This window comes from Dipodomys spectabilis, unplaced genomic scaffold (genome assembly GCF_019054845.1).
Source record: "Dipodomys spectabilis isolate Male_0828 unplaced genomic scaffold, ASM1905484v1 ptg000136l, whole genome shotgun sequence".
Taxonomy (NCBI): Eukaryota; Metazoa; Chordata; class Mammalia; order Rodentia; family Heteromyidae; genus Dipodomys; species Dipodomys spectabilis.
The window spans coordinates 9560368-9573352 of record NW_024870813.1 but is presented as its reverse complement, the minus strand read 5'-3'; the positions used below and the strand labels follow the sequence as shown (position 1 = coordinate 9573352).

General features: G+C 41.7%; 1 protein-coding gene across 1 annotated transcript in view; it reads left to right on the top strand.

Annotated features, from left to right (window-relative positions):
* Window positions 1-12985, top strand: part of Lrmda (leucine rich melanocyte differentiation associated) — a 1111100-nt gene that overhangs the window by 649573 nt on the left and 448542 nt on the right. Inside the window, exon 5 of the mRNA XM_042690338.1 lies at window positions 4339-4456. Within this exon, the coding sequence (XP_042546272.1) occupies window positions 4339-4456 (118 nt within the window). The remainder of the gene's footprint in view (window positions 1-4338; window positions 4457-12985) is intronic.

Sequence of the window (12985 nt, the reverse complement as noted above, 5' to 3'; positions counted from 1 at the left end):
ATCTGGAGCCCTTCCACTCTTAGTGTTGTTCAGAACTCCTTGGCCTTTATTGGCTTTCTCTCACTATCTGTATCTGGAGGCGTTGTGGAAGGAAGGGGGAGGGTTATGCAAGGGAATCAGGACATTGAGAAGGGATGCTATGGAAGCACTTATAAACCAACTTTGAGGCACAGAGAATTCAGTCCAGATAATTTGAAGGATGCTTAGACACCATTTGGCCCATCCCTTCCATTTCACAGAGAGATAAACTGAAGCCCCGAAAGACAGCAGAGACTAAACTCAAGATCCTCTTCAGCCCCCAGAGATAAGCTCTAATCCTGGACACTTTCCTCTACCTTCTTAGCCCCCAAGATTTTCATTATGAAGACCTTACCTCCTTTTTAATTTTCTCTTCCACCTTTGAAAGGCTTTGGGCTCATGCTTTTTTTCTTTTTCTTTTATTAATCAGCCATATTTAGCAGTTGATCAGTGCTTTTGGTCAGCATGAGGTAACCTGTGTTAGTAAACCTCCTGAGGTAATGCAAGGAAGTGAGATATTTGTTGGCATAAAGGAAGCCCTGCTGTGGTAAGTGTTGTTGTGGATTGAAAACAGCTCATAGATCACCCATGGCTGTAATCTGCCCAGGTAGGGCATCAGTAGCTCATTGTATCCCTGTTTGATACATTGGCCCAAGAAGGCAAAAGGCAGAGAATGTTATAAATGGAAAGAAATAGAAGATACTTCGGTGACCCAAACTTCCTCATTCCCTTAGGAACTTCTCTCTGTCTCTCTGTCTCTGTCTCTCTCTCTCACGTGCCAGCTTGCCTACCTTCTTTCCTTGCATCCCTTCCTCCATCCTTCCCTCCTTCCCTACTTCTCTCTCCCTGCCTCTTCCTTATTTCTTCCCCTCCTTTCCTTTGACAGGGTCTCATTGTATAGCAAAGGCTAGCCTTAAACTCTTCTTGTTCCTCCTATCTTTGATTTCCCATGTGCTAGGATTACAAACAGGCTTGATAACATTTGGTATTTAGTGAATAGGCTCCAAGAAAGAAATAGGGTAGCCAAACCCCTTCAGCAGATATTGGTGATGATCAGAGATTTCCTGTGGTTGTACCCTATTAACTGGGGGAGCAGCCAGTTCTCCTGGGGTAACCATTGTGGGCAGAAGGAAAGAACATCTCTCTCTTTGAGGTCTAGATGGGAAAAAAACAAAAAACAAAAAACGCCAGAGCACTGAGATAGGAGTGGAAAAATTGGATTTTAGAGAAAACAAAACCCAACACAAAACCCAAACAAAAGCTTTAGGTTGTTCCTTTTCTCCTGCTACGTTTTTCAGTTTTAGCTCTGTCGTTAAAGGAGGCTTAAGAATATGGGACATTCTGCATGAAATGGGAGAAAACCTGGGATACCCTGGTGGCTGGTCTTTCACTTTTAAGAAATCAGTTTTCAGACAGAGACAGATGAGTATTTAAATAGCTTCTAGGACCCCTGCTCTCTTCTTGATAACCTCATCTTCCATAACAGAGCCCCAAATGGCTCTGGCTCCCACCACCTTCAGCCCTGGGGGCTTCCCCTCAGCCACCTTGAGAAGGTCAGGAAAATTGGAGTAGCCCTCTGGAGCTAGGGACTTGAGACTCAGAACTTAGACGGATCTCTTTTCATTAAGCAATGCCCTGGCTTAACAAGCAGTTTTATAAATCTGAAGCTGTCTCCGGGTGTTGCAGGATTTATGGATGGGGGTTTCTGCCATAAAGTGGTTTATGATGGCTGCCTTCTGTGTTATTAGTAGCTGTCTCTTCCTTCAACCATTGCTGTTTGATAATAGCCTTAAAACACCCAGAATTACTTACCTGCAAGGCCCATTCCCGATAGCCCCTGTTGACAGTCTGAATAAGTTTACTGCCCTTTTGTTGTACTTTACCTTCAAAACAAACTGATTGAACCATCAATAGCTCGTGGAAGCTGACAGAGGGATGTCATCTGGACTAGCCCTTGTGATTGCAGGTTATCTGGGGGAGTTAACCTTCCCGCATTGTTAACTGAAATGTTTTATGTACTATGCAACTTTAGGATACGGCTGTGATAACCCCGGTAACTAAGTAATACATCACAGTAAAGAGGTTTCGGTGCAACAAATAACCCTGGATTAAATTTACAAGGGTTGAATTGATATTGTAAAAGCTTTCATTCTGTGGCTTCAGGAATCTGCTCTTGTATTTTTATGGCAAACTTGTATTACACTCAGGATTGAAGCTGCGGCTTTTTGACACCCTGACATGACCTAGAATAAAGGGAAATAGATCTCCCAAGACCAGGATGGGATAGGCAAGCCAGAAGCCTACTGACTTATCACTTGGCAATAATATTGGATCCAGTTCTAAGTCACCAAGGGCCAGGAAGGTCTGGGCTGTTGTCTGGGCTCTTTGTAGACCCCCCTCCCCCACATGGTTGGCAGCCCTGAGAAGGAGGCTCATGGCTGCATCGCCATGCTCATAATTCCAAAACTATTATTCCTCATCGAGTTATTTTTCACTAGGACATTGGTTCTCAGCAGGACAGCAGCAGCACCTGGGAACTTATTAGAAACATAAATTCTAAGCCTCACTCCAGAACTCCTGAATCAGAAAGTCTGGGGGTTGGGGACCAGTGATCTCTGTTTAAACAAGCCTCTGAGGGATGAGCAGCGATGCTGATGCCTACTCGTAGTTGCAAGGCACCGTGATAGAATATAAGCTCCTTGAGAGCAGAGGCCTTCTAGTCTTTTCATCACCGTATGTCAGCACCTTGCACAGTTCCCCACAGGAGCTAGCAGCCCAATGCTTATTTCTTGAATGTACGAAAGATACATGAAAGAAGACAACTTGAAGGAGGAAGTTTGAATGCTGGTCTGAAGTTTGACTTGGATCAGAATTCATCCATTTAGCCTGGACGATGAATGTCAGATTGAATTGATGACAACAGCTCTTCTTAGTGACCTTCAAACTTCTCTGAACAACAAGCACCTGGAAACTCAGGCCAGTCCTGAAGATGGAATCAAGTCACCCTGAGAATCAGTCTATGTTACCCCTGTCTGTCTCTTCGATTGTATCAGAAGGGTGTTCTGAAGACAGCAAGCTCTTTGTCATCTAATTTTTTTAACTAGCTTAAAAGCCAGCACCTCTCTCTGTCTTTCTCCTTTGATTTCAGGGCTGTGATCCAAAGTGAGGCGAAATGACAACGTGCGGTCTGTTGTCATCGTGGTTCCTGCCAGCCCCGGGAAGGAATCTTTCACTCCATCATTAAACAGTGGCTGATTTTCTAATAGTGATGTTGTCTTCACCTGAATATTCATCTTTCCCCACCTACACTTAGAGGGCGTCTCGACTCTTTTGCGCGTCACTCCTGACATATTGTTTCTGTCTGTACATGTCTTTATTTGAAAGAATCTGTTGTCATCCAGAGTTTGCCGCTACAAGCAGAAGATGGAAGTTTTCTCTGACAGTCTGAGGCCGGTGGGAATTCTACTTGGGGTAAAAAGAACATTTATGCCCTGGATAGCACTTTCCTGATATTTTGAGTAAGGTTAGGGGTATTTGGAAAGGTAAGGGGGCAATACTTGAAGCCAGGTAAGAAGAAGGAAACAGACAGGGTCAAATTCCAGATCAGGCTTTAGGGTGGACTGTGTTGGAGAGGAAAAATATACCCCAAAGTTACTTCTGAGTGTTTTGATTTTTAACAGAGAACAGTGAGAAAATTGTCATTGGTAGCCAGTAAACAGTTCTCATTGGCTCTTGAGTAACCAAGCCACGCCTTTCACTTGGACAGGCATATGAAGACCATTCAGCATTAGGAAATCACCTGTGAATATGAGAGGTAGCCCTGGAGGGGGCTCCTGGGAGGCACAAGCATATTACATACCCACTTGAGATTTTTGTTTCTCCTTTCTCTCTTAGCTTTTGATTATTATAACATGCATCTGTACATACCTCTAGTCCTTAGCTGCCCTAGTTTGTGTGTGTGGATGTATCTTCCCCATTCAAGGGAGTAGAGGGGTTCACATCTGAATTCCTCTGTATTCCTAGAACCTGGCACATCATAGGTGCCCAAAAATATTTGAGCATCTGGAAAAATGGTCTTTCTCTGTGGTAGGAAGTCTCTTTGGAATCATATATCTATTGACAGCAAGGGTCTACTGTTATTTCTAAAGTTGACTTGTATGTCTATGTAAAATACAACCTTTGTAAATATCTCCAAAGAAGTGAAAAAGACCTAAACTAAAAGCTCAAAGGTGGGGATTCCTAAGGATGCAACAAAAATTGCCACACTGCAACTTTAAGGCTTACCTCACCTTCTGATTGGTTTTTGACTCTTGTCTCCAGGTGCTTTGTTTTGTACAAACTGCCCAACTTGAAGTTCCTAGATGCCCAGAAAGTAACCAAACAGGAACGAGAAGAGGCATTGCTCAGAGGGGCCTTCATGAAGGTTGTGAAGCCCAAGGTACGCTGCCTGTTCACTGTTCTTCATGAGAGTGACACATTTCAAACCATTGCTTATTCTTTTGAGCATGATGTATGTCTTTCTTGTGTTTAGAATGCTGGTAAAATCTTACACTAGGGATACATGCATAGATCTACTGTTGATCATGAAATAGGACTGGGTATACATTGGGTCTTCCTGTGACCTCGTCTAAAGGAATATTTTTTTTGTAGATGCTTTAGCCTAATAAACCAGTACCACACTCAGTTCAGTGGTGAAGTTTTTCAAGTGAAGTTTAGGCCACCTCCTCAAAGCTATTTTCTTTCTTCACGTCTGGAGTAGAGAAGGGAGAAGGCATCAGGCATTTTCTATTTGGGGTGGTAGGATTTCTCTAGTCCTTCAGAGGACTTCTTTCTTGTTACTGAAGAGGAGTAAGGAGAGAGTAATTTCCATCTGCCACAGAGGAGGGCCCTGTAGCGTCTGAGATAGTATTAGCACAGAAGGCAGTATTTTCTGACAATGTGTCCCAGGGCCTGCATGTGTTCCCCACATGCAGTTCACCAGGGTCTGTTTGAGTGCTGTTTACTGACCTTTCTTTTACTAACACAGACTGAAAGTGAACCAGGTGTCGCCCTAATGGCAGCTCTGATGAGGCAGGGGAGATTTGCCTTGGGGGTCACAGAGTCAGACACAGGGATTTTTTTTAAGGACATCTATTTCCCTGAGAGAAGTTTCAGTCCTTCAGTGAAGCCTGAGACTGGGGAATGGATTCAGTGACCCCCAGTGATCCCTTCATAGAACCATCACCACTCTGGGGCTCTATGGAGCTGTGCAGTCATCTCCCAGGATTGCCGCTTGTGTGTTTAAAGTGCGGGCACGGAAATGCTGGATGTCTAGTTTGTCTTCACTTATTGACTTATAGCTCTCTATACATACATTGGAAATGATTAAAGTGAGGAAAAGAAAAAAAATAAAACCAAAACAGAGCAGAACAATGGAACCTCTTCCATCTAGTTGCTCAGTTGGCAGCAGACCTCCAGCCGTTTTCTTTCCCTGAATCCATGAGGTGCAACTGATTTCCCGTTATGCTGAATAAAATTGCTAACAGTTGTGGAAATATATGATATAGAGGGTATAATAGTGGCAGATAAATGTATTGTCCCCTGTTTCAGCATGTAGGAAATTAATGAGTGATTAATTTCATAGCTATTAAAGTGTTTAACAGTTCTCCTTATTGGGAAACAGGTTTGACGTACTGCACCTGACTGCTTGTAGTTATTCCAGCCTTTGTAATTTTGTCCAAATGAAAGAATTTATTTCTTGGCCTTTTAAAAAACTTTTTTGGTGAAAGGATTCCAGAAATAGTTGATATTGCCAAACCCAGTAAAATATAACAGATGAACTCCTTGTAATCTCGAGTTAGACCCTGCCCATCTTCCATTTCCCACTTTCACATATATACGTATAGATAGATTGGTACTTACCCTGCTCTTGTTAGCCTCTGGCATGGAAAGCTATCCCATGGTTCTGCTGTCAATTGCTTCAAAGTGAAACTTGAATGAGTAATAAGTATATTGTCTGTTTGACTTGTATGGGAACTTGGTTCATGACTATCTCTCTTCTAGTGTTGCTTCTATATATAAATTGGTGAATCCTCATCTAACCCCATAAAGCAGAAAGAAGGGATTATTCACTTTTACTTTACAGATGAGAGACATCAGGCCCAAAGAAAGTCCCTGGGTGTCCTGAGGTTACCTAGATGGGAATTCCCAGAGCTTTCCCTTGTGTCTGACCATGGAACCCAAGTCTTCTTACCCTACTTTATTACTCCTAGAGCAGTGATATAAATACATTCCCCATGGATCTCTTTGTTCAAATGAAACCTAATTAACTGGAGGGCCTAAATAAAGAGAACAGGTGGATTTAGGACTCTTTAGGTGGACTAGAGATGGAGAGAATTGGAATCCCCCTCTTGCTTTTTAAACTAATCAGAAATGGCTCCTCAAAATTCTGCCATTGCCTGATTGAATTATTAGCAACATCAGCAGAAGTGTCTTCAGAGTTTCCAATTAGCTTCCAGTCAATTTTAGAATTAGCTCATGTTTGTGTGATTGACTCTAATATCATTACTAACTATATTAAGCTTTTAAATGCCTATTAATTATTTGAGAAAAGACTCCAATAAAAGCATGGGACTCATTGGTTCTCTTTTTGTGGAGTCCCATAATTTCCAAATGAGAGGACTTCAGAAATCAGTGGCTTTTGTTCTGTGGATGAGCAGCCTTGGGGAGGGCACAGGGTCCAGAATAAAGGGTCTTGGGCCTCTGGTTAGATGCTGTATTTATGTCATGATCCTTGAAGAACCCAAGAAAATTCCAGTATGTCATCCAACTGCCTGTCTCTTGAATGGCAGGCAATTCTCTTTTGTTGTTTTCAGAGACATACAGTGGTATTTTTCTCGCAGATAGAGCCAAATGAGCTCTTTGCTGAATTAATAAACTGGTGTTCAAAAGGCTGCTGCTCGCCTGTTCACAGTGTGTACAGACATGTGTTTGCTCCTTTGCAGGTGTGTATATATGTTTTCTGTCTCTGTGTATATATCCATATGTATGTTCTGGGAGGTATGTATATGCTTAGCGTAGATTTCTAAGTGGAAAGCAATTTCCTTCCCATGAATTGCCGACACTGTGCTGTGAACACTGGCTAAAGACTGTTTTTCATAACAGAGTCGGAATCTCAAGTTGGTTTCTGTCCTTCCCAGGGTGGTGGCAGCCTGTTGTGCTTATTCAGCAGAATAATCTGACGGATGATCAAGGAGGCCATGATTTGGGGAGCTGTTTTCATTTTATTCCTGACATAAAGTATTTGGGAGAATGGAAAATGCCTCTCCAATCATAGCCCTTGCCTTAGAGGTAGGGAATGGGCAGGCTGGGTGTTCTCTGCTGATGCAATTGCAAAAATCAGCCAGGAACTAATCATCCTCTGTGTCACCAAGGTTTGATTTGGTACCTGGGAGGCCTTGGTGCTTGAGTAAGAGTTCTCTCTCCACCCCTCCCCTTCCTGATGACACATTTTCCCTCTATTTTTGTCTTTTGGCTTTTGTTGTTTTACTTCTATCTGAGCTCTGCTTGTTTTATGGAGAGATGTCATTTGTTAGGAGGTGATAGCTGATGTTACAATGGGCTCTTCCAGACTGTGAGTATGTATGTGCGCTAGTGTGTATATGAGTGTGTGTGTGTGTGTGTGTGTGTGTAGACAGTTAATGGACCTATAGCAGTTAATATTTTATTTCCCCAAAATACATCTACACACACACACACACACACACACACACACACACACACACACACACACACACACTTATGCCAGGTACCAATTGCTCACACTTATCTTAGCTGTTTAGGTGGTTGAGATCTGAGGCCAGCCCAGGCAGACAAGTCTGAGAGACCTATATCTCCAGTTAATTACCAAAAAGCCAGGGTTATAGCTCAAGCAGAACACTAGCCTTGAGCAATAAAGCTAAGGGACAAAGTGAAAGCCCTGAGTTCAAGCCCTTGTACTGACCATTGACTCATGCCATTCTCAATACAGAATGCACCAAGATGGATACAGAGAAGAGTAAGACCCCCAAAGAAAGACTCCTGAAATGACCAGACCATGAACCCCTGGGAAATATCAATCAAAAGAGTGCAGAGGTCTGTCCAGGAGGCCAGGGTATGTGGTAGGAAGCCAGTCTCACACATCAGAGCGACAGCTCAAAATCCTGACAGTCACAATTGCTTAATTATGTCCTGGCTTTGTAATTATTCATCCCTGTTCTGGCAAAGACCACAGTTGTCATTTCTTTGACATAATTATTTAAAGCTGATCCCTCTTGTTTACAGTCATGTATACAAAGTTGGCTACCAACTGTTTAATCCTCAGAACCTTCGGGGAATCATGGGCAGAACAGCTACGGAGACCCTGGACAAGGCAGCACAGCCTCTACTGGAAAGGGTTTTGGCATGCGTGTGTTTGCTTGTGCTCATGACCATTCCTTCTAGTTAATGTGTGTTGACAGATACATTTCTTAACATAGTATTGGTGTGTCCTTGAAGCTTTGTCATGCATTTCTTCATGTGAGTATGTTTGGGTTTCCCATCATATGCAGCTTGTGTATTTGTGCAATTTTATATAGCTTATGTATTTGTGTGGCTATATACTTGGATATTTGGAAGGGTAGGCTATGATGTCTATGGGCATATGAGCCAGTGAGAGAGAGAGAGAGAGAGAGAGAGAGAGAGAGAGAGAGAGAGAGAGAGAGAGAGAGAAGAGAGGGAGAGAGAATATATAAAAAAGAAAGGATGAAGAAGGGAGGAGGAGAAAGAGGACAAGACATGATATGTAATAGGAATAAACTTGAGTTCATGCCCCTACTGGAAATCTTTTCTATTCTTATCCTTAAATGGAGAGTTGGTAGTATCTTTGGCTTAAAAATAACCTGCTCCTGGGTCCACTACACAATCCTGCTCTTGACTTTTGCAGTTAGGACCTAATTCCCCTGCATAGTTTTAGTTTCTTCCATCTGAGTGTATGTTTTGAGATTTCCATGAAAAGTGCAAGGTAGGATAAAGACAGGCAGTGATACTAATAGGGAAGCCAACTCTTTTGAGATAAGGAAACTACGCATCCATTGGAATCCCAGCTCCAGAGGGTCAGGAACTTGGCTTGTTTTGTTTTCTTCCCCATCTCTACCACCTGGCCCATACCAGAAATTCCACCAACAGGATAAACAACAGACCACTTCAGGAGGTGACCTGTAATGAAATCTTACACATTTTGAATCAATTTACTCAACATAATCATCTGGGAAAGCAAAGGGGAAAAAACCACGGCCCTCAGAAAATGTGATGAGTTGAACCTGTACGGTGTTGGAGAAGACCAGTACTGTGTTTCACACTCATTTTTGCAAAGGATTTACCCAGAAATTATTTATGCTAGGAAGATCTTTGGCTGTCATGATCTCTTACCTTGACCTGTCCATTGGCTAGCAGTTATAGAGAAGGTAAGGCTATGAGCCGAAGCTGTGCTTCCCATTCCTTAAGATGTTCCCTGTGTCTTCTTCCTCATAGAACGAACCTGCTGATAGTAGGGCTTTTAAAGATTAAGAAATAGCTTTTTTTCCAAAATTATTTGGGGACTCCCACAGGTCTTATATAGCTAAAATGAGATTTCTCCCTCTCTAAGCTGGACTGTGATGTTCTTATCCTGTCATCACTACAAAGGAACATTACCAATTGGCCAACTTCATTCACTCCATATTTTTTTTAATGCCTAACTACTACTTTACCAAGAGCTACCTTATTCTAAAACACTGCCATATAATATTTTTCGTTACCCCTACCTAGCCCTAGTACAAACATATAAAAGATTATCAGAAATTCCTCCTAGATTTATTACAATCACTAACATTTACTCTTATGTGTTATATAAATCCAGGGCCTTCCTGGAAATAAATATTGTAAACCACTAGTATATGTAGTTATATAGGCACTTTGCCAATATGTGTTCAAAGTTCTCTGCAGTGGTAAACATTCTGGAAAATAACAGAAAGCCTAAAAACTGTTCATTGATTTTCCTGGGTCTTTGTAACTACCTGAATATGTTAGCGTTTTATGGTTCTTCTCCATTTCTGTACAGATGTTTCTTGTCTAGAGACATATTTGGATTCCATTTTCAGTTACTTTTATAGTAAGTTTTGAAGAAGAAAAAGAATTTTTTTAATTAATTTCTTTTTTGGAAAATGCTTAGGCAGTATGTTTGGAAACCGCACTGGTAACCAAACATTTATAGTTTGTTTGTTTTTCCTTCTTGCTCCTGACTTCACAGTTTGTCATACTTATTTGAGGGGGAAACTCTGAAGGATTTTGTATTTTTCTAGTTTTTTTTTTCACACCCTGGCATCTCTTGTCATGAGCAAATGCTTTCAGAGCATTGTTGTTTGGAAGCAATTTCTATACTCTTGCATTTGAAAAGCAGGCCTCTGATTTCAAAACTGGACTGTGACAGGAAAGCCATCTCCAATGTCCTGGGAAGTCTTACAGATGGACAGCTGAAAAACACACCTGGGAGAAGGAAAGTGATGACTGCTGGTGCTGGTAGAAGCCTCTGGAGTTACACGTCACTAGTGAGCTCACAGTAAAGACTGTTCTCCATCAAGCCCACTGATCAAGGAGTACTGTGTTTCTAATGGAACCTTAACTTCTCAGCTTCATAGTTTCCCTTTTGGGGGCCTCCCAGATGCTCCTATTTTTCCAAAGATGTTTGAATAGACTCATGATAAGAACATAATTGAAATGAGTGGTATGTTTTTAGGATGTGAGATTAGGAAGACCTTTAGGAGCCAGGGCATACCTGAGTACTGGTGGCTTAACCTGTAACCCTTGCCACTTAGGAGGCTAAGATCTGAGGATCACAATTCTGGGTAGGAAAGTCCATGAGATTTTTTTTTTATCTCCAATTAACTACTGAAGAGTATGAAGCAGAGCTATGGCTCAAGTAGTAGAGCACCAGCCTTGAGCAAAAAAGCTAAGGGATAGTTCCCAGGCCTTGAGTTCAAGCTCCAGTAACAGTACCCAAAACTAATAATGTGTAGAAAACTTGGTTCAGCCTCTGGAACCAAACAATTGAGTGAAGTATGGCAGATTGCCTTTTTTATATAAAATTGCCTTTTTCTCTGCCTTTGCAATGCTTCCCCCATAAGGAAAAATAAATTTCCCCATTCCATCACCTTGATTTTGGCTATATAATGTTTTGCATGCTGGGATGTGAGTAGAAGTGACAGCATGCCAATTCTTGGCCGAGGCCGCCTAAAGCACTATGTGTTTCTACACATTTGCCCTCACATGCCTGCCATTTGCTACGTAAGCAACATATAGAGCTACACTGAGCAGACCTAAACCTAATTTAAAGTCTGAAGCCATCCTAGCTAATCACAGACCTCTGCACAAACAAGGAGTATTTGTTGCAAGTCACCAGGATTTGAAACCATCGTGTGGTTGCAGAAACCTGATAGATTCATGGGTAGGGCTTCTATCCACACACCATGCCTTTGGGTGTTTCCTTGGTTGCCTGAACTAGCCAGGGTTCTTCACTAGGACACAACTTAGGGCTTAGTGAGAGTGGTGGCAGTGGTTAGTACCACAGCACTGACTCTAGTAGGCTATCTGGATGCTTGATTTGGATAGCAGGTCATCCCTAGGGGTCAGCTGACTGCCTAGGATTATATTATGAGACATATGGAAGCTTCTCTAGTGTTGGTTAAAAGAATACTTAGCATGTGTAAAAATGTTCACTGTCTACTAGATATTGTACAGATACTTAACAGTTTACTGGGGATTAATCCCTTTTCCATGCTAACATTCAACCACTGTACCATACCTCCAGCCTAATACTTAATAATTTTATCGCTAATTTTTCTCCCTGGCCTGACTCCTAAAATAATCAAATCAGAGAAGTTGCATATGTACTTTAAATTATTAGGCAAAGTAGATTTTAGGATGTTTGTTAGGTCTGTCCAGGCTCCCACACTCATGTATTTTCCCTCCGTATATCTGACTTTAAGAAAAACAGCCAACTTCAGACCTTGTGCTCTCTCCATCATTTACCTTAAATTTTATTAACAAAGCATGAATAGATGATGAGAGGCAGGGATAAAAGAACAGAAAGACCAAGAGATAGAAGAGAGCTAAATAGAGGGGTATAATTTCCAATTCTGACCTTTGACTTATTTCCCTAAGCCATTTTTGGTTACATGCATGGGTGAGGCAGAAACTCATTTTCAGAGGCTACATTTTCAATTTCCCTGAGGGTAAGGAGGATTCTTTTTTAGTGGAAGAAACATACAGATAGTGCTGTATTTGGATCTTGAGCTTTTGGAAAAAGAAAGAAGCAGGAGTGATCTGTGTAGAGCAGAGGGTGCTTTGGGTGCTGAGGACCTAAGGAGTAACTTCAGGCATTCAGAGCACCCAGGCTTGTTAGTGTGTACATGGCCATTGCAGTGCAGGAGCTAGATCTGAGAGCCTCTTCATTAGAGTATCCAGAAGGATCTGGATGGTAGTGAGGTAGTGACTGAAAGTGACTGAAAGCTAACAGCATCAGTGAGTCCCCTAGCAACAAGTCTACAATGTTTCTAAAAGTCACTTGATGTATTCTTGCCCCAATGACCCTTTCTCCTAAGAGTTCAGTTAGCTTTGTTTTAAGTAGTGACTTTAAGGCATTTTAGCTGGGCCATGAAAATCTTATTCCCATGTCTATGACAGAACTCTAATAGCTGATTATATCTGTATCTGCACATAGCCAACTGGATGTTTGCTTGATCCATTTGAGAGGAGTATTTTGGGGTATTTTGCTTTTATAATCTCTTTGTTATTTTTTTCAAGTTAAGCTTGAAAGGAAGAAGACGAGAGGAAAATAAAGATGTTTTCTTAAGAAATTCTTGGAGAATCAAATTGGGATACTGATTTAAAGGAATTTACACTGAAAATGTATGTCATTCCAGGTTCTGTATGC